General features: G+C 38.8%; 1 protein-coding gene and 1 long non-coding RNA gene across 4 annotated transcripts; one reads left to right on the top strand and one right to left on the bottom strand.

The window, feature by feature from the left end:
- Positions 1-143: 143 nt before the first annotated feature.
- On the bottom strand, positions 144-3,241 carry LOC126647473 (uncharacterized). The gene is made up of 2 exons (XR_007630614.1): positions 476-3,241; positions 144-442 (listed from the first exon to the last, which is right to left on the bottom strand). It is a non-coding gene; the product is annotated as an uncharacterized LOC126647473 (long non-coding RNA).
- Positions 3,242-3,666: 425 nt separating this feature from the next.
- CCDC126 (coiled-coil domain containing 126) lies at positions 3,667-17,980 on the top strand. 3 transcript variants are annotated; one of them, XM_050329633.1, is made up of 4 exons: positions 3,667-3,921; positions 14,575-14,708; positions 15,336-15,739; positions 16,387-17,980. In XM_050329633.1, exons 3-4 carry the CDS (start codon positions 15,502-15,504, stop codon positions 16,566-16,568), a joined length of 420 nt encoding a protein of 139 aa, XP_050185590.1. In that variant the 5' UTR covers positions 3,667-3,921; positions 14,575-14,708; positions 15,336-15,501; the 3' UTR covers positions 16,569-17,980. The 3 variants fall into 3 exon arrangements, with proteins under 3 accessions (XP_050185590.1, XP_050185599.1, XP_050185581.1); XM_050329642.1 differs by lacking the exon at positions 3,667-3,921 and adding an exon at positions 13,127-13,279; XM_050329624.1 differs by lacking the exon at positions 3,667-3,921 and adding an exon at positions 13,338-14,014.
- Positions 17,981-18,718: the final 738 nt, after the last annotated feature.

The following is an 18,718-nucleotide window of genomic DNA, read 5'->3' as shown; positions in this document are numbered from 1 at the left end:
CATAGGATGGATCACTGGAAAAGCAGAATATGAAGGAATGCACTGAAAATACATAGTGCTCCCACTAAAAACAAACAAACAAACACAAAACAACCATGCAGGGGACGGATGGAAAGGTCAGGAGAATATAGGACAGGAAGATAGGACAGGAAGATACTTTTTATTAACCTATACATGTGTAAGATCTAATTACAGTACACATTGTGATTCCAGTTACTGAGAGTTAGGCTAGTACTAATGCAGGCATTCAAGATGTTTGCATTATTCCAGCAGAATTTTTTTGTTCCTGTCATCCTAAAATGTTCTGGCAATATAAAGTAAAAATGACAGTTACTGATACAAATACCTATTTTTAAAAATTCTAATTAAGCTTATATTTTACATTGAAAACTACAAGCTGTCTTCACAATTTTTTCCATAAGCCTTCTGCCTTTATTGTTCCCTACAATAACTTCACCATAGTTTCCTGGAGTACAGAGACAATAATTATTTGATATTACATTTCAGATATCACTACTTATTACTCAGTAAGACTGCAAAGTTGATCTGCATCTTTGGGAGCCTCTCTACTAAATAGGAGATGGTTTAAACACAGAAGACAGCTAGAGATGACCTAAAGGATACACTAACATGACATAACTACAGTTACTTCAGGCATACCTTTATGGAGGTTTTTCAAGCAATATTAATACTGTTGTAATATACTGCTAGCTTTAATGCAGTAGTGAGTATACAGTATTCAAAGTTTGGGGAAAAAATGCATTTTAAGGGGAAAGATAGGCCCAGATCAAGCCCATTCCCTAAAATGAAAGGGTATAAACAACTAGGAAGGGATCAGGAAGAGGGAAAAATAGGATTGGCAGTAAGGCATGTATAAGGTTGCATATATTCCTATCTGCATATACAGATTAGAGGATTAATTGGTTAAGTAAGAAGGCAGAAGGTACACTAATCACAGAGCATACTGATTAGTGTGCTGTTCACTAGCCATTACCATTCAGCAGTTTAAACATATATTATGAGAGGAAATTCTTAATACATATTTAAAAAGGACAGAGCGATAGCTATGCAAATTAATGTCAGAAGAACAGTCTACAGAAAATGAATGGCATGAGAGGAATGAAATAATATTGCAGCTTCCACCTATTTTTTTTTTTTTTTAATTGTGAAAAATAATACAGAACACTGCAATATATCAAGTTTTCACTACTGCAGTCCTGGGCTCTTATCTGTCCCTTGAAATGGTGCCAAGAATATTTTTACCCACAAATATAAGGACCATACAAACACTGTTAAGTTTTGATTTTCATACGTCACTAAGGAGAAACACAGTGCTCGATATTGTTTTGTCGTACAGTTTTTAACGCACAGATAAGGGGAAAAAGTATCACGTGATATTGTGAGATGCATGTTCGTGAAAGAGGACCAGATACATGAGGCCTTTAGGCAATAGGAATGAAGACTGTTATTAATAGTTGAGAGTTCCTGTCCACAGAGGGTATATTAATAGTGGAGACAGTTTTCGTAATATAATTTTATGACCTTCACAAGGAAATTTTCCTGTTATTACACTATTGACAGGTTTCCCTTTCTCTCCCTAGTAAAATCTAAATACCATGTAAATTATATTTGCAAAGATATTACAGCTGTTCACTGCGCATCTGTGAATATACAGGATTAATCACTGAGCAAACAATATAGTAATAAATGGTGGTAAATAGCTGCAGTGTATTTGTAATGTGAAGTCCATTTCAGACCATCTGGTTTTGATTTTTGTTAATAGGAAATCTTCTTGAGAAAATACCTGCAGAGACTGATGAAGTGATTCTGCTTTAGAAAATGCTTCTAGCAACAATATTGTTGGTGCTGCACGATATATAGTCAAACTGTTCACTCAGAAGCTTACTTATCAAATAATTTAGTTTTTATTCTTTTTGTTTGTCCTCACTTAACATTGTACAATTTGGAAAAATACTTTTGTCTGTGGGATGGATTGCATAATCAAGCAAATATATAATTCCTTTAATGTAGCCTATTCTGAATTCTCTGTGGGAATACAGCCTTCTATTCAGTTCCATGATTGCCTAATTTTCTCAAATTTGAATTAATTCTAAGGTGAACACCAATGTTTTCCAGACAAACAAGAAAAAAAACAACAACAACCAACTTTAGCAAAACACGTTTCCCAAGATTCTGAAATAAGTTACTACGAGCTGGTTGATGTAAGAAAAATTTTATATGCAACTGATTCACCAGCTGACATGGTACTACCTGCCAACAGTTTTGTCTGTTTATTCAGGTCTGGGCTACTGACCACTCTGATGTATTGATATCCCTTCTTCTAGAACAGCAACAGATTTAAAGGCTGATTTTTCCTCCATCTAACCTGTGAAGAACATAAAGGTTGGAAACCGAGGAAAAGCCAGGTAGCCCCTGATGCCCACTGGAAGAGAGGGAAGGCTGCAGAGGGAAAGTGCAGGTGTTGGGGTACTGGTGGGGAGGTGGAGCGTGGAGCGGAGGTGAGATCAGCAAAGTGCTGGGACAACATGGGCTGTAACTGTGTTTATTTTACAGGGGATGCAAAACTGCAAACAGAACTTTCACCTACACGTGCCTGTAACATCTATACCTTGTCTGGGTAGGGACAATCCTAAGTGATTCATCCTAGGGTGAACAACAGATACTCCTGAATGCTATCAACTCTGCAGCTGTTTAATGTGACCTTGTATTCTTTGCTGTGCCCTTATGTTCACCTTTGCTTAACTGATACCAGCTTCCTTTAAGCACCACCTTGCAGGAAGAGCCTGAGGTAACTCACTGGCGCAGTCACGCACCCACAATGGATTTTATTTATGCAAATATTGTGGTGGGAGTTTATAGACCACCCCAGATGCAAACAGTCACAGAATCACAGAATAGTTAGGGTTGGAAGTGACCTCAGGAGTTCATCTAGTCCAACACCCCTGCCAAGGCAGGGGCAGCTGGAGCAGGTGATGCAGGAATGCATCCAGGTCTAGGTTTAGAATGTCTCCAGAGAGAGAGGCTCCATGACCTCTCTGTGTGGTTTGTTCCAATGCCACCCTCAATGTAAAGAAGTTGTTCCTCACATTGAGGTGAAACTTCTCATGTTTTAGATTATGGCCATTGCTCCTTGTCCTGTCACAGGGCACTGGAAAGAGTCCGGCAACATCCCCCTGGCACCTGCCTTTGAGATATTTATATGCATTAACGAGATCCCCTCTCAGTCTTCTCTAGACTAAACAGGCCCAGCTGCTACAGCCTCTCCTCCTAAGCCAGACGCCGGTCCAGCCCGCGCCGCTGCGAGTTGCAGCACCCTGGCGCACGGACGAGGGCAAATTCCCGGCACCATCCCGAGGGAGGGCGCCCGTTCCCGAGGCGGCCGCGCTGCCCCCTCACGCCGCCAGGGGGCGGCAGCGGCCCCGCGCGGCGGGCGCGGGGGACGGGGCAGGGGGCGGAGCTTCGCGCGGCGCGGCGCGGGCGGAAGCGGCGCGTGCGGGCGCGGAGGTATCGCGGTGCGGCCGCGGGGGGCGCTGCGCCGGGAGCGGGGCCGGGAGCCGGGACACGGACCGGGACAGCAGCGGGACAGCCGAGCCTGGGGACGGGCAGGGGGGCTGGCGGCGGTGCGGGAGGGCGGCGGCGGAGGAGGCCCGGCAGTCCGTGTGTGCCCGGGGAAAGGAGGGTGGCTTCAGATCGGTGCGTGAGCAGGATGGCGCAGCGCGGCTGCGGCTGCCGGGCGCGCCCGCACCGCGCCTGAGCGCCCGCGCCGCGCCGCCCCTCCTCCGGGAGCTGCCCTGCTGTGGGGCAGGTTTGTCCTCCTCCTGGCTACCTTCCCGCCGCGGGTCGGTCCCAGCGCCGGTGTTGCGGTGTCCCTGCGGGCCCCGGCGGCGGGGCTCGGGAGCGGTGAGTTGTGCGGTGATCCGGGCATCCCTCCGGCCGGAGAGCCGCGTCCCAGGGCTGTGATGCAGTGTCCTTGGAGGGGGAGGAAGTGGTGGAGGAAACACGGGTTGCCTGGTTTCCTTCACCGTTTGCAGTGGTCTTCCCGTCCTAAACTGTGACTGCAGTGACTCTGCAAGATCTCGTACAGTAAGGACACAACTTCTAAAGAGGCAGAGCTTGATTACAGTGATGAGGTGGAACTTGGGGAAAAATAATACTTAATTCGTGTTTAAGCAAAGGCAGTATCCTTAATAATGTTAGGTTATGTGATCTTCGGGCAATAACAAGTCTGCATACAAACAACGGGTAAACGTTTCACTGAAATTGGTCTCTTCGGTACTACCAAATAAATAGGAAGAAGCAGTATTGAAGGAAAGCTGCAAGGTTTGAAACACTCAGTTTTAGGAGATTATAACATATGAAACTTCCTGACAGCAAGAGTTGTGGGATGCTTCCTGCTTACAATATAATAAAATTGCTTTTCAGTGTAACATCTGATGATGTTTTAACTGCACTTTAAATTTTACCATTAAGTATATTTTTGTAAATGTTTATAACGTACTATTACGTCTGCCTTATTTCTGTACTCTGTTCATCATTCATTATTAATAAACTTTCTTTACAGTTCCCTAACCTAACATGGTAGCATTCTGTAAATCCTCTTTTATGTGTCTTGTCATCTAAAAGATACTGACAGCTAGAGTGCGGTGTAATTTCTGTGTTTGTGTGCCACAAAACAAGCAGAGAGAATTTTTGTTCTGTGCTGTGACGTGGAATTTCCTTAGAGCAGTTCAGATAGGGTTAACCAGATCTTTTTTGTTGCTGTTGTTTTGGGATTTTTTGTTTGTTATTTTGCCTCCTGGGTTGGCTCATTGGTGTGTGTGAGGGTGTTTTTTCCCTGTGAAAAGTGAGCTTTGTAGGAATTGTGTCTTTTTTAAAGAGCCTTCAGAATATGGATGTGCTGAACATCATAGTTAAGCATGCATGTGATTTGTTCCAATTGTAATGTGGAGTTTATTTTGGAGCACATGTAATGAATTGCTGTTTCACTCTGGTGAGAATACCAAAGAAAGGAGACAATACAAAGATGATATTAGATTGTGAATAGCATCTTGCTCTAGTGTCACAAGTGGAGTGATTGCAGTTTTATACCAAATATGGAAATTTATTGTTATCTTTGTTCCCGGTCTTGCTGGAGATGCCCGTGTGTATAAAGCCGAAATGATTCTGGCCTCTTTTTGTTATTTTATATGTTAAAATATATAGCTGTTTAATAATTCACTTCAGGTACTTGAGAGCTCCAGAGAATTAAACAATTGTGCTGGAATTCCTTTGTTCTAGCAAATATATCTTTTTCCTAAAGCTTTGACAATTGGAAATAAAGCTACTTCCTTTTTTTAAAAAAACCCAACCTTTTGTATTCTCTACTTTTAGAGACTCCTTTTGCCTGTTATCTCCTTGAAGGAGGCATTGGTGTTAGCTAATCCCATACTGTGGTTTAGCTGTGGGATTGGATGTCATTTAACTGCTAAAAGTAAGATATTTCCCCTGGAGTTCATGATGACTTGTACGTTTTCCAAGAATAGTAAAAGGCACTTAGTTCTTGCATCTTGCCCAGACTGTAAGTAGGATAAATGCATGCTGTCAGCTTAAATTGTCAGCTGTGTAGTCAACCATATCTGAAGACTAGTAAGTGTCAAAAATAGCTGTTTTCCAGTAGCTGTCAAAAATCTGTGAGGCTCAGTCATTCAAGTGAATGTGTTTTGTCCTCGTACAAGTTTACTGCTAAAATGTACTTTATATGGTACTTGCTATTTGACAACTTCTTTCACCTGTAATTGAAACCTGTGCCATTAAATGGGCAGGGTTTCCTCAACTGAACATTATTAATAGTCTCATATTTTCTTTTGTGATTGTCAACTTTACAAAAAAATATGTATATTAGCATTTGCCTATGTAGTTTAAAAGATTAATTTTGGATTGCTCAGAACTGAATCAGTACTTTGCCTACATAAAACAGGTCCTGGACTAGAGGCCTAGACAAGAGGACTTAAAAGTTATTCCACTGAAATTGGTTTCTTCACCAATATTGAAGAAATAAGAGGCTACCATGAGATAAATAATCCAGTTAAATTTTTGGGTACCTTCTACTTAGTTTTAAGAACAGAATAATTTGCAGTACACACCAATGTAGTGTTATGGTTAACTAATGTCTGTCAAAACCCTATGCTAAGATGAACTGACAAGTCAATCTAGAAATAATAAAAGATGTAAAAGAAAAGGATTTATCTGTCTTTAACATTTCCTCCAGTGTTAATTTTTCTAAAATCTTCAACTGGATCAGTCTCCTGGGAAGGAGTGTGAATCCAAAGCCTTGTCTGTTTTGCAGTTTTGCCATAGAAACATAATTTTGATAGACAAATCCATACACAATTTGAATTCTACAGGTTTCTTGAAAGAAAACTAGGCAAGGTAAATTATTCTCTCACCTGTGATAAAAGTATTTTTTTGTTGCCGTTCTACAGGAATTGTGTTTGTGTGGATGCTTCACTGTGTGTCCATGTATGAGCAGTGGCAGTCACTCCCCCACTGCAGCTGTCACTTTGTTAGTTGTCTCCCCCTTTCCCTTCCCCTCCCCTCTTAGTTCTCTTTAATGACACCCGCCTTCCTTTTAGGTCTCTTTAGAATGCTCAGTGAAAATCACTCTCTTATCTGTAGCCTACATTCATCATCCTGCAGGCTTGGCTCTCTGTAAAACTAGTTAAAATTAGCTAAACATTATCATCTCAGAAGGAAGTTAAGAAGTCCCAGGGGCTTTGGAAAGAGTGATAAAAAGACAGCTGTGAAATTTCACAACGGAGTGGAGGTACTAGTTAGGAGTTTGCAGGGGAGGACTTGTCATAGCCTAATGTTCAACTGCAATTAAAAAATTGTGACAATTTTACTGGGAAATGAGAGACCAAGAAGGTGCCTTATGCTCTGTCATAACTGACTCTTAGTAGTGAGGGTCCTACTGTGACCTGAAAGGCAGCAATATAGCATAAAGAGAAAATAAAGTGTCCTGGGGGAAAAGAAGCTGAAATATCTTTTTGCTTTTGCCCCCAAGAAGCTAATGCAGAGATATAGACACATTTTGGGGCCCAGATGGACCCAGTGGGAGGAAGGGAACTTCAGCAAATATAACATACTGTCTCTATTGATATCTGCTTGCCTTAATTTTCTTCACAAACCTTGCCAAGTCATTTCCCCTCTCAAAATCTTGAATCTTGGCTGACTGCCCACAGGCAAGGAACAAAGAATTTCTGTTTTTAAATGGTTGGTTTATTTTAAAAGCATGCATTGACAGTAGTAGGCAAAAGAAAGGAGGGAGGAGCTGATACTCTAAGAAACCAAAAAGTACTTGAGCAGACTCCTTAGACATAATGCAAAATAAACCCAATGCAAATAGGACAACATGAATTCAAAATAGAAAAAGTCACCAGTATTTCTAAAATACTGACATACAAAAGGTAATCTACTGTTTCGGCTCTCAGACAATTTTATACCAGAGCCACTGTTAGCTTGTTGTGTGGGTTTTCAAGTCTAAAGCAATATGTTTTTGCTTTTAACTTGAAGTTCATCTACAAAACAAATTGTGTGCTGTTCTTAGAAGCCTGTAGGAGGTAAAACTGTTTCTGGTTTCAGATATGTCTGAGGTTGTCCCAGCAGCCCGTCAGTAGCAACACTATGTGTCTGCTTGGTGAGCTGTGACTTTTGTTGGCTGCATTGAGAGACAGGGACTTCCTGGAGCACACGAGGAGATTTTCTTATTTCTTTGTTGCAGCACTGTCAAATAGGTATTCTTGCTAGTTACCCATTTTTGCTATTCCCTTAAACCTCCCATCTCCTGTGATTTCGTTTGGAACATCCATTAAAGGTATTCCCCAAAAGACAACAATAAGGCAAAAGGATAAATTTTACTTTTTATCAGTTTTCCCTGGTAGTTGCAAGTCTGTGGCATGCAGAAGCAGGGAATGAAGAAACACACGCTGTTGGAGAAGGTATAAAGATAGATGTCCTGGAAAAGACACAAAGGCAGACTCCTTTGGCAGCACACTCCAAAAGTGGTACAGAACTGCTAAAACCTGCAGCCCAGCAACCATCACAGTGATAAGGCAGCCCTTTTTTTTATTCCGGAAATGTGCCTTTGTACCTACTCTTACTGTGTAGTGCTGATTCTTCCTCTTGAGCCTAGCAGGTACTAATATAAATTGTCTCTTCTATCAACTGTTCTGTGATGCAGTCTGGAAAGACCCTCAAGTTTCGGCAGCACACAGGAACAGCATTTTGCTGGGCTCTGTTGTGTCAGGCATTGCTGAGGTTTCGTCAGGAGAGTATCCTCTTTTCCCTCTCTGCTTTGACATTTTTCTGTTGACCAAGTTTTACATCAACAAATAATAGGAGTACTTAACATGCTGAGTGAGAGCTGATTTTGTCAAAAGACAGCTCAAACATGTTTCACTTGTCTGGGGACAGGCATTGCTGTTAATTGTTTCTTCTTGCTCTTTTGTGGTGCAATACAGCTCAGTGAACCTCAGTGATTAATGAACCTGGGCAGTGTTGGTCTGCAAAAGTCTCCAGTACGGATGTGCCAGTTCAGGACAGTGGTTTTAATGGCATCCTCTCTAGAACTAATGTGCCCTTAAAAATATGAGGAATGTGATTCTTCCTTGTGCACCAATTTTAAATATGAATGACGTAGGTACAATGATTTATTAAATGATGTTTGTGCTATGTGTGGGAACAGAGAACTGTAGTTTCTGTGTATTACCAGGAATCAGGGTGTTGTTTTACAATAAACACTTAAGTTGAGAACCTGTTTGTCAGCTGCACTTCATGCAGATTTTTCTTCTACTGCCGAACCAACAGCCGTCTAACACTGCAAATCACCAGAAAGGAAACATCATTTTTGGCATTCCAAAAAGTCTCAACACATAAGCTCCTGGGCTTCTAGGTGCTTATTTCCTTGTTCCAGTCTTCTGGGATTAATTGGCCAGTAAATACATTCTATGCTTTTTTTGTGTGTGTAAGTCTTCTTTAGACTTCCCATTCTTCTTTAGACTTCTTTAGACTTCCCATTTTCATTGCTGCACAGGAACTCTGCTGTTAGTTTTCCAAATAACATGGAACCAACCTGTCTGCTCTCAGAATGGTCAGTGCGATTGTTACCAGTCAACTGAGTGATGCTCAAAATTTTCTGTTGGAAAATCAGGCAACAAAATACTTTGGAGTTCCCAGAGGTTAATGGGCCAGCGCAAGCACACTCTCAGTATATGCAAAAAAAAAAAAAAAAAAAAGTAGAATAGAATTTGGTTATTGGCGGCAAGAACACGGATCCATCATGACAACCAATATGATTAAGCAATGAATTGTTTATTAAGACACACAGCACACATTTTATACATTTTTGTACCATCGACGGTGCAGGGTTAAAGTCTGGGAATTGGATAACTCAGTCTGTCCACGAGTCCGTGTCTCATGTTCATTGGACAAGATGCAGGTTCGATGTTTTTGCACCTGGATACCACCTCCCACCGTAGGTTCTCATAACATGGAATAGTTGTTGATTGTAAACTAATTCTATTCTCATGGGAAGTCTGTTCAAGCTAACTATAAACTAATTCCATTCTCATGGGAAGTTAGCCTAAGTTTACAACTGCCAACTGTAAACCAAGTGTTCTTCCCATGGGAAGCCTGAGGCTTCTGTCACAGCTGGTAATATGGGTTGTTCACCAGGCCTCCATTTTCCTGCAAATACTCCACATTTGGTAGAACTAAGGAATTTTTTTTCTAGTGTTCTGTAATGCCCTGTGATTTTTGTCTTCCTGGAATGTTCATTGGCGGTGAGGTATCATCCTATCTATTTACAGCACAGCTTATTGTTTACTGATACAGTACCCTTTCTGTACCCAGGGATGTTTATTACCATGAATTTAATAGTAATTTCTTGCATAAATGTAATTTTAGTATGTTAATTTTAAATCATTATTAATTTCATAAATGTTTTGTGTTCCCATTGAGATTTTAATAAATTCTAATTTTGTACTGTACAATTATTTTATAGTAATTATTAATGTCAGCTTTTATTTGTACTGTCCTAATTTCTGTCTGCTGCTTGTTCTATTACAAGATTTTTTTCCTCTTCCTCTGTAGTTGGATGCACTCTCCTACAACTGACTTTTTTTTTTTTTTAAATCTCTATCTTGATAAATCACGTCTTGTGTTTATACAGTTAATAATAATAACTGGTCGCAAAGCCAGACTTGCTCTTGAATTCACAGTGTCATGTTGTTGTTCATGATAATTTGGCAGTGAGGAACAGATAAATATTATGGTACTAAGTAATACACTGAGTAAAATTCGCATTTTTCAAGCCTACTTTCTTAGTATATTAGTTCATTAGAGACCTGTCTAGGTCTCCAGAGTATCACTGAAGAACTATTGCCTCGGTAGTTGGCATTCTATCTTTCAAAATATGTAACCAAAGAGGTGACTTTTTTGGACTGGATGCTAACAATAATACTTTCACTGCATTTTTCTCGGCTTTATCCTTAAAAGTATTTTTGATCTTTGAATGAAGTGAGATTTTCAGGCTTCAGTTTTCTGGATTCTTTACATCGTGTTGACTCTGTTTTGTTAGTTTTTTTGCTAAAGCTGCTTATTCATAACAACCAAAAATACCTGTTGTACCAACTGCTTTCTTTTTCTCTTACAAATAATTTTCTTCATCTGCCCTGTACATTTTTCAAAACTAGAAAGTACACACCATCGCTGCAGGATAGGTTGAAATTTACCCTGCTGAGTTGTTTAGGGAGACTGGAGTTTCTCAGATTATAAAAATGATGACTAAAGAAAGACCAAACTAGCAGAACTGACAGTGCTGTAAGGTGTGTTGTAACCTTTTAAGGATTTGGGTATGCCTTGTTTTCCTGATAACCTGAAATTGTTTCAGAGGACATATGAGGCATTCCTTTGCCTTACAGTCTATTCATTTCTGTGTGGTACATTAATATATTCCCTGGGTCTTTCTGGAAATAAGTAAAGCAGAATCTGAGGAAGACTTTGCAACAAAATTCAAGGAGGATGTTTTGTAAGTATGGACTGGTTCCTGTGGAGAAGAGTCAGCATTCAAACTGAAGTCTGATGCTACTGTTTAGTTAAGTAGCATCTAGTAGGTACTAGAATGTTGCTTTATTATGGAACATATAATAGATTTTTCCATTGCTTTTTCTTTTGCCTTTGTTCATTTTATTTCATGCACTCTGTAATATAATTTGTATATGACTGATATTGAAATACAGCTCACAGGATAGAGCGATTTTATTTTGGAGGGAATGAGTGCCTTACTTCATTGCTTTCATTGCTAGTATTGTGATACCAGTGGACAAAGTTGAATCCACATTGGTAGGTTTTGGCAATACATTTCTGAGACAACTAACTGTGGCAACAGTGAAGAAAACCAGACTCTTTATATGTGTGTGAAAGGCAAACTTAGTGTCAAATCGTCATTCAGAAATTGGTGTTAACTCCAGGTTCTAATGGTGCCTCTGGCCTGGGTTTGTAGTTTTCAGAATAATTTAGATATGCATGCTGATTTTAAAGAACTTTGGAAAATTGCCACTTTAATCCGTCACTTCAGGCTGCTTATTGAAAGGATTATCTGAAAGATATTCTCTTCTTCATGGATTTTTGGATTGCCATTTTGCTTGCACAGTCAGCTCAGAGGTTTTGTTTGATTTGGGTTTGTTTGTTTGAATTTTTTGTTTTGTTTTGGGTTTGTTAGTTTGGGGTCTTGTTTCTTTTCTTTCCCTCCTCAGATTTTCAAATTTTGTCCTGGTTGTACTCCTTTATCGTCATAGTTGTCTTCCTTTTGTCTCAGTCTCCATGGTTAGGGATGGTAGGAATTCCAACAAGGCGTAGCTCTGAGGCACCCTTTTTCGCTGTTGCTCTCTGCAGTCCTTTGACTGCCTTTGCCATAAAAGCCGCTCAGCTGTGGTTGGGAGAGTAGTGAGCCTGTGTTCCTATCTGGGATAAGTCAGTGCGAAGAAGGAAGTCTCGACTTCCCTTTTCCCCTGCTCAAGGAGTGGTGGTTAAGAAGGATTTGAGAGAACGAGGGAGAAGAAAGATGACAAGAGGCAATGTTTCTTCTTACATGTGTGCTGTTATCTCATGGGATACTACCTCTGAACTACTGAAAACAGAGGTCCATTCTGAGGACAGGGTTTGTTTTAAACTGTAATGTTCAGGTAGAAAAGTGCTGACCCTTCAGGGCAACAAGAAGTAAAAGAATATTCCAGTCCATTCGTCTTACTTGTTGTGCTCTTTTCTTCCTAATATGTACACCTGCTGCTCCAATACTCTTTTTTTTTTCCTACTTTGAAATCATGTGGGTATAAGCTTACTTTTATTTTTTTGTTGCTTCATACTGTGTAATCTTGTAAGGGTTGTGCATGGAGTGTGTTAGGGGTCACTAGAAGTGTGTGCTTCAGGGGGAAAGAGAAGACCAGATCTCACAGAACTTCGAAATTACAGTGGGATTCATTATGGGGGAACGGCCTTTAAAAATGCTTAGGAAAAGTACAGATGCCTTCATTTTGGTACACCTTGCTCCCAGTTCCTTTGCCCAGGGTCAGTATTTGGGTATTATGCCATTTTCCCAGCAGGTTGAGTCCTTGATTTCCGTTGATTTCAGTAGTTTTTGTGCACTGTGAATCAAATACACAAGGCAAAGGCCCAACCTGCAATTACTGCTGCTTCTTGGCAGGAGTTTATTCAATCTGTTCCTCTTGGCTAGACCTCTTATCCTGGCTTTGTGGTCTTATTTACGTTGTGGTGGCAGAATTATTTCCACTCCAAAGCGCTGTAGTGATATTGTCTAAATGCTTCAGGACGAGATATGGCTAGGGATCTGTGGAGAGCTGAACTTAATTTAAATTTTGCAAGAACTATGTTATTTTCAGTCTTTATTACTATTATTATTATTTTGATTAATAGAATTCTTGGAATGAGAGTGGAAACTTGTGTTCTCTTCTTGGGAAATACTGTTTAGTCTTCTGAGCCATCATGTGAATGCCCTACTCCTGGACCTCATATGTAAATATTTTCCATCATATTTGATACTGTAGATTATGTAGATGCATAATGATGTGGGTGCAGTTTATGCTTTAAAGTCTGAGTGCAGAGCCATGGATTTGGCAGAGAGCTAGGGAAAAGTGCGTGTTTAGGGAGGATCTGTTTCAGGAAATCTTAAACCACACAATTCCAAATATTCATGCTGTAGAATGTAAGTTTTATTGTTTTCTCTCTTATTTTTTTGTACTTAAGACAAATTTTTCTCTTAAAACTGTTTTTTGGGGGATAAGCATGTTCCTTGGAGAAAGTACATCCCACTGAATTTACAGTGGGAATTCAAATCATTGTTTGTTGGCTGTCTGTCCATGTGCATGGTCGTATCCCACAGTGGAGGTGAAGTGAGCTATTCCTCATTCAGTGATTTATGATTGTCACTTGCACTAGTGCACCCAACAGTAAAAGTAAGGGTTTATATACTGTCACTTCCTATAGGGCATTTTACACGCAGGAGCTTGTTACTTTACAGCAGCTTTGGTGTCAAAGTCCTAATGTTGCCCCTGCCTGGGGTTAATAATTTTCAGAATAGTTCAGATACACATGTTGATTTTAGAGCACTTCAAAAATTTGCCACTTGAATCAGGCACGTTGGTCTGCCTGTTGAGAGGATTATCCGAATAGTGAAGGTGAGGGGTAAGCGACAAGCCCTGCTGGCAGTGACACTTGTGTTTGCAGCAGACCGTGGTGTGTTGGCATAAGGCTGCTTGAATGAGTCAGTGGAGGAGATGAAAAATGCTTTGGAGGCGGAGCTGTTTAGAGGAGAGCTCAGCAGCATGAGGAGTTCAGTCTCAATATTCTGATAAAAACAGAGACCTAAGTACCACTATAGAAAGTGTGGTGAGGAGCTCTATTCAATGTGTAACTTCAGTCTAAAAAGTGCTCATGACAGGTAATACATAGGGGAAGAACAGGGAGTAACAGGGAAAAACATAACTATTATGTAAAATGAGTAGCCTTATCCAGACTATGTTAAATGGTAGAAACTGTCATTCAAGAAAGTATTAAATAATTGGAGTCGTTTCAGAGATGGGTAAAAAATGAGAAAGGTATATGCATGTAAAGAGACTGAAAAGGTGGGATGTGTTTGAGGAGTAAAAATTAAGAAGAGAACGGTGCATATGTAAATACATGTGCATGTACATATATGATGAATCTGGACCATCTGCTGTCACTGTCTTATAACAGAAGAAGAGAGAAATATTGAGTGAGATTCTTACCAAGTTTTCTTTTAAAACTGTGTTGTAGTCAGTTACTGGGCATTTAAATGTATGCATTTATAGTAAAATGGAAATGAATTCTCTGTTCTTCCCTAACAATTGCTTCAAGTTAGGTTTAAAAATGTATTTTAAACACATGTGGCTTGAATCCCTCAACTTCAACCACTCCACGAGAAAATGAAGGTCTGTTCACTTTGTTTTGTTTAAATCTTTTTTTTTTCCCCTGTTGCAGAGCTCCCTGAAGATGTGTGGCTCATACTGCTTCAAACTGTCTGGACATTTGTTGTTCAACTGCTGAAGCTTTCCTACCACTTATTTCTCTCTTGAAGTCTTAAATCTATTGAGGGATCAGATTTGGCTGCTATGGTAAGACATTTTTTCAAGTTGTAGTAAAATGCTAAATGTGGGTGCAATATGCCAGTTTATTTTGGTTTTATTTCTTTGTTCAGTAGCAAAACACCAAAACAAACAAAAACTCTTAATGGTGTACAAAACCAGAAGAGGAGACTTTGAACTAACTAACCAGCCAAGAAATTTTATGCTACGTGTTTTCTTTTTAATCTTGCCCTGGGCTTTTAAGTGAAAAATAAGAATCATGTGAATCATTCTACAAGATCTTTTTCTTGTGTGTAGATGTATGTATATAACTCATCAAAATGTTGTCTATGAATGCTTTACAAGTCTCTTCTAGATACTGCATTTTGTGTAAAACACGTATGTGGGTTTAACGGTAGTTTAAATTACAGTATTTAAAATACTTAAGGTGATTCATAGAAGTTTTAATTTTTGGAGAATAAAAACTGGTAAAAATAGGAGAAGGAAACACTGTAAATAACAGGTGAGATAGAAAGATGATTGAACCTCTAAGTAGATAAAAATCCACAATTGTTTGCTAGATGATGATATAGTACTCTATTTAGGAACTGATACTTGTTCTTGATCTCAACAACTGCAGCAATTTTGAATAACCAGGTGATACTTTACAAATTTCAGGAATCAAGACCAACTAAAACATGAGGAGATGTATTCGAGATGATCCAGCCAGAAGATTTTTCACTTCATGGAAATCTTATTTTTGTTTAATATGTAATATAATTTGACAAAGCCAAATTCAGTTACTTTTCTTGAAATTAAGACACGCCTGTGGCCTTCATCAGAAATGTTTCTAACATTTTCAAGAAAAAATATGTCCCAGAAACTGAGTATGTTTTTACTAGTTTTTGGAATCATCTGGGGTTTGATGTTGCTACGCTACACTTTTCAGTATCCAAGACGCCAAAGCAGTGCTGAGTTGCGTGGACAGATATTAGATCTCAGCAGAAGATATGTCAAAGCACTGGCAGAAGAAAATAAAAATTTAATGAATGGTGGCGGTGGAGCATCTATGGCAGGATACGGTAAGAGGAAAAAAGCTATACTAGTTATCTGAATATCTTCTTTTTTAAATGAAAGCTGTAAAGTTACATTTTTTCTCTTTCAAAGTAGTACACACTGCTCTTAAATAGAAAAAAATCTTGTTTTTCAATCAGCAAACGCATAAATGGATAGATTCATCCTCCTCCCCCACTTTGTAGCTTAAATAATAAGGGATAAGATACCGTGTCATGCAGTTTTTCTATGGGCTAGATCTGTTATTTAGGGAAAACTATTAAATACCTTTTTATGTTGGAAAGTATTTAAATATATTATGTTGTTGTCTAAGGCTAAGAGGTGTTATAGCTGTGTGTTCTAGTACTGTTGGCTGAATGAATTTTGAAATACTGCCTCTGAACAGTCACTTCTAATGCTCCAACCAGTGATTTTGTTCTTACACTCAAATATTTAATTGGCTGCTTCACAGTTCCCTATTATGGTGGTATAAAGTAACAAAGAAATGGTATTAAAGAAAAATCAAGCAGCTATACTTGTATATCAATTTGCATTCCTTTCCAAAGCATACAGTAGGGAGGATAGCAAGTCTTAAGATGTGAATATGTTGAAATAGCAGTTCTTTTCCACACATAGTAAGTAACAGTCTCTATTTTGTTTTTTCCATTATCTTCAGCTGATCTTAAGAGAACAATTGCTGTTCTTCTGGATGACATCTTACAACGCCTGGTGAAATTGGAAAACAAGGTCGATTACATTGTTGTGAATGGCTCAGCAACAAATACCACTAATGGAACTAGCCATCAGGCACCAGTAACTTCAAATAAACGTGTAAAACCAGCCAGCAACATTAGATAGCAAACAGGGCCGCTTTGCGTTGCTACATCTGCAACGGGTAATATTTAAGATAAGCTTTTTATATCTGGCTAAGGCAAAGCAGTAGTTGACTCTAAAAGAAGCATAAACTATTCTATTATACAATGTGCTGGATCTGTGTAGGCCTAACATATGTGCTTAGGTTCTCAAAGCATTGTTTCATTGCCTTTGAGCAGTACTTCTGAAGTGATCTTTGTTGTCTTTAAAGATATTTTGATATCATGATTTGATGTAGTATGCCATTGGATAATAAAACTATGTGGAAAGCAATGGGGAACTTATAGGTAGGTTTATAAATATATTTATTTAAGTATGAATATAACATATCTTTTGGATAGGTGAGAAGCGTTGTAGCTTATTAATTTTTTGTGATCTGCATTTAAACCGAGGTAACTGAAGAAAATGCGTTGTTAAGCAGATATTAGAAAATGTGTATACTTAAAATATTTTGTTACTTAATTACTAAACAATGTTAAATTGAGGATAGCATTGGTGGTAATATTTTAAAATTGTGACCCAAAGAATGTCTTTATTTGCACTATCTGTCAGAATAGTTAAAGCGAATTTACTGTATATTTAAGAAAAGTAATTATAATAGGAGAATATTCTAGGTAGTAACACTGTCCAGGTTTATCTTTGTGCCAGAGTAAGGGCAGTTAGATTGTCAAAAGCAAATCATAATCTGTGATATCTTAGATCATTGTTTCTTACAAAGATATTTAAGTGTATGTATTTTGTAATTGCAGATGAAATTATTTAAGTGACGGAAATAAGTTTCGGATATGCAAATACAGTTTATTTTTATTCATTGCTGTTTGTTTTAACAATTTAATACCTTGCAATTTGTGATGAGTATAGCACACAATCTCCCTGAATTGCTTTCTTGATCAGAAGGAAAATCAGTGAAGGGAAACAAGGCATCTCTGCATTTAACAGAGTTGTATATACTAAGGTTGTCTAGTCACAGAGTATTTGAGAGGTAAGGTGATATTTGCCTTATGTCCAAGTCTTACAGCAAAGTGAAATGCATGCAGCATGGATGCACTGTATTTCAAAATGTTCCTGAAGTCATATTTAAGTGCCAATGAACCTGTTTTTTAAAATGTAGTGAATGTTTGGTGGGGACAGAGGATGTGTTCAGGGACTTTTGCCAGAAGTGTCCTGTGAGTGGGGTTTTGGGGGTGGGTAAAACCAGAAGTGCTGGATGATATACCATCCAAAGTTATGTGTTTTTTCTTTTCTTCTGTTTCCGTGCTGATATTCTTGATGGTTATAAAAGAAAATACACTTGCAACCTTCATTAGTATCCAGAGGATTTTTTTGGTCACAGTGTGTGTAAACGTGTACTCACTTCAATGCAGAAAGAGAAATAAATTTTTAATTGTACTTGTAAATGTTCCTGTTGTTCTTTTTTTATTATTATTATTTTTGCTACATGTGCTCTATCTGTTTCTGGATTGGAAAGCTGTGCGTCTCTGATAGTAGCCTATCTGGTATTCTTCCTTCCCAGTCACTGAGTTCTTCTGCTCTTTAAATTCTAATGCGCTGAAACTTTCCTCAGGTTAGAGCTGCAGGAAGAAAGAATTGAAAAAAAAATAACTAGTTTCCATCTGTAATGGTTAAGACTTTGCTCTTTAACCTAGGAGTAAAGAAGATAGGTGCTTAACTTCTTTTGAGTGTGCAATTCTCTAATGACAATGTGAAGATAAGTTTTTATATCTATCTGTCTGTCTCTATCTATCTATCTGTCTATCTCTGATTTTATTTCCCAGATACTTGACTAGTACCAACCAGAACCTTGTTCTTGTGTGCGTATACAAAACTGACTTTTTTTTCTTGTAAGGGTACATGAAACAAAGTTATTGAGGATTGTTAAATGAGCATAAAAAAACTTGCAAGGTGAGTATTTATCACTGTGTGCACAGGCAGGTTATTTTATGCAGGGATTTTGGAGACTGATATATGCAGTCATGGTAATTTATGGTGCCATTAGCAAATAGTTGATTTTTTTTCAGGTTTCAGTAGCACAATGGCTCATGGGAATTAGCTTGTACTTGACAAATACATAGAGAAAACTGTGAACTACCTCTGTTCTATGGCACAGAAGTTCCATTCGTGAATATAGTTGAAAG

Source organism: Myiozetetes cayanensis, unplaced genomic scaffold (genome assembly GCF_022539395.1).
Source record: "Myiozetetes cayanensis isolate MyiCay16 unplaced genomic scaffold, myiCay2020 scf1, whole genome shotgun sequence".
Classification (NCBI taxonomy): Eukaryota; Metazoa; Chordata; class Aves; order Passeriformes; family Tyrannidae; genus Myiozetetes; species Myiozetetes cayanensis.
Note: the sequence above shows the minus strand (reverse complement) of the source record. Positions and strands in the feature narration are given on the sequence as shown.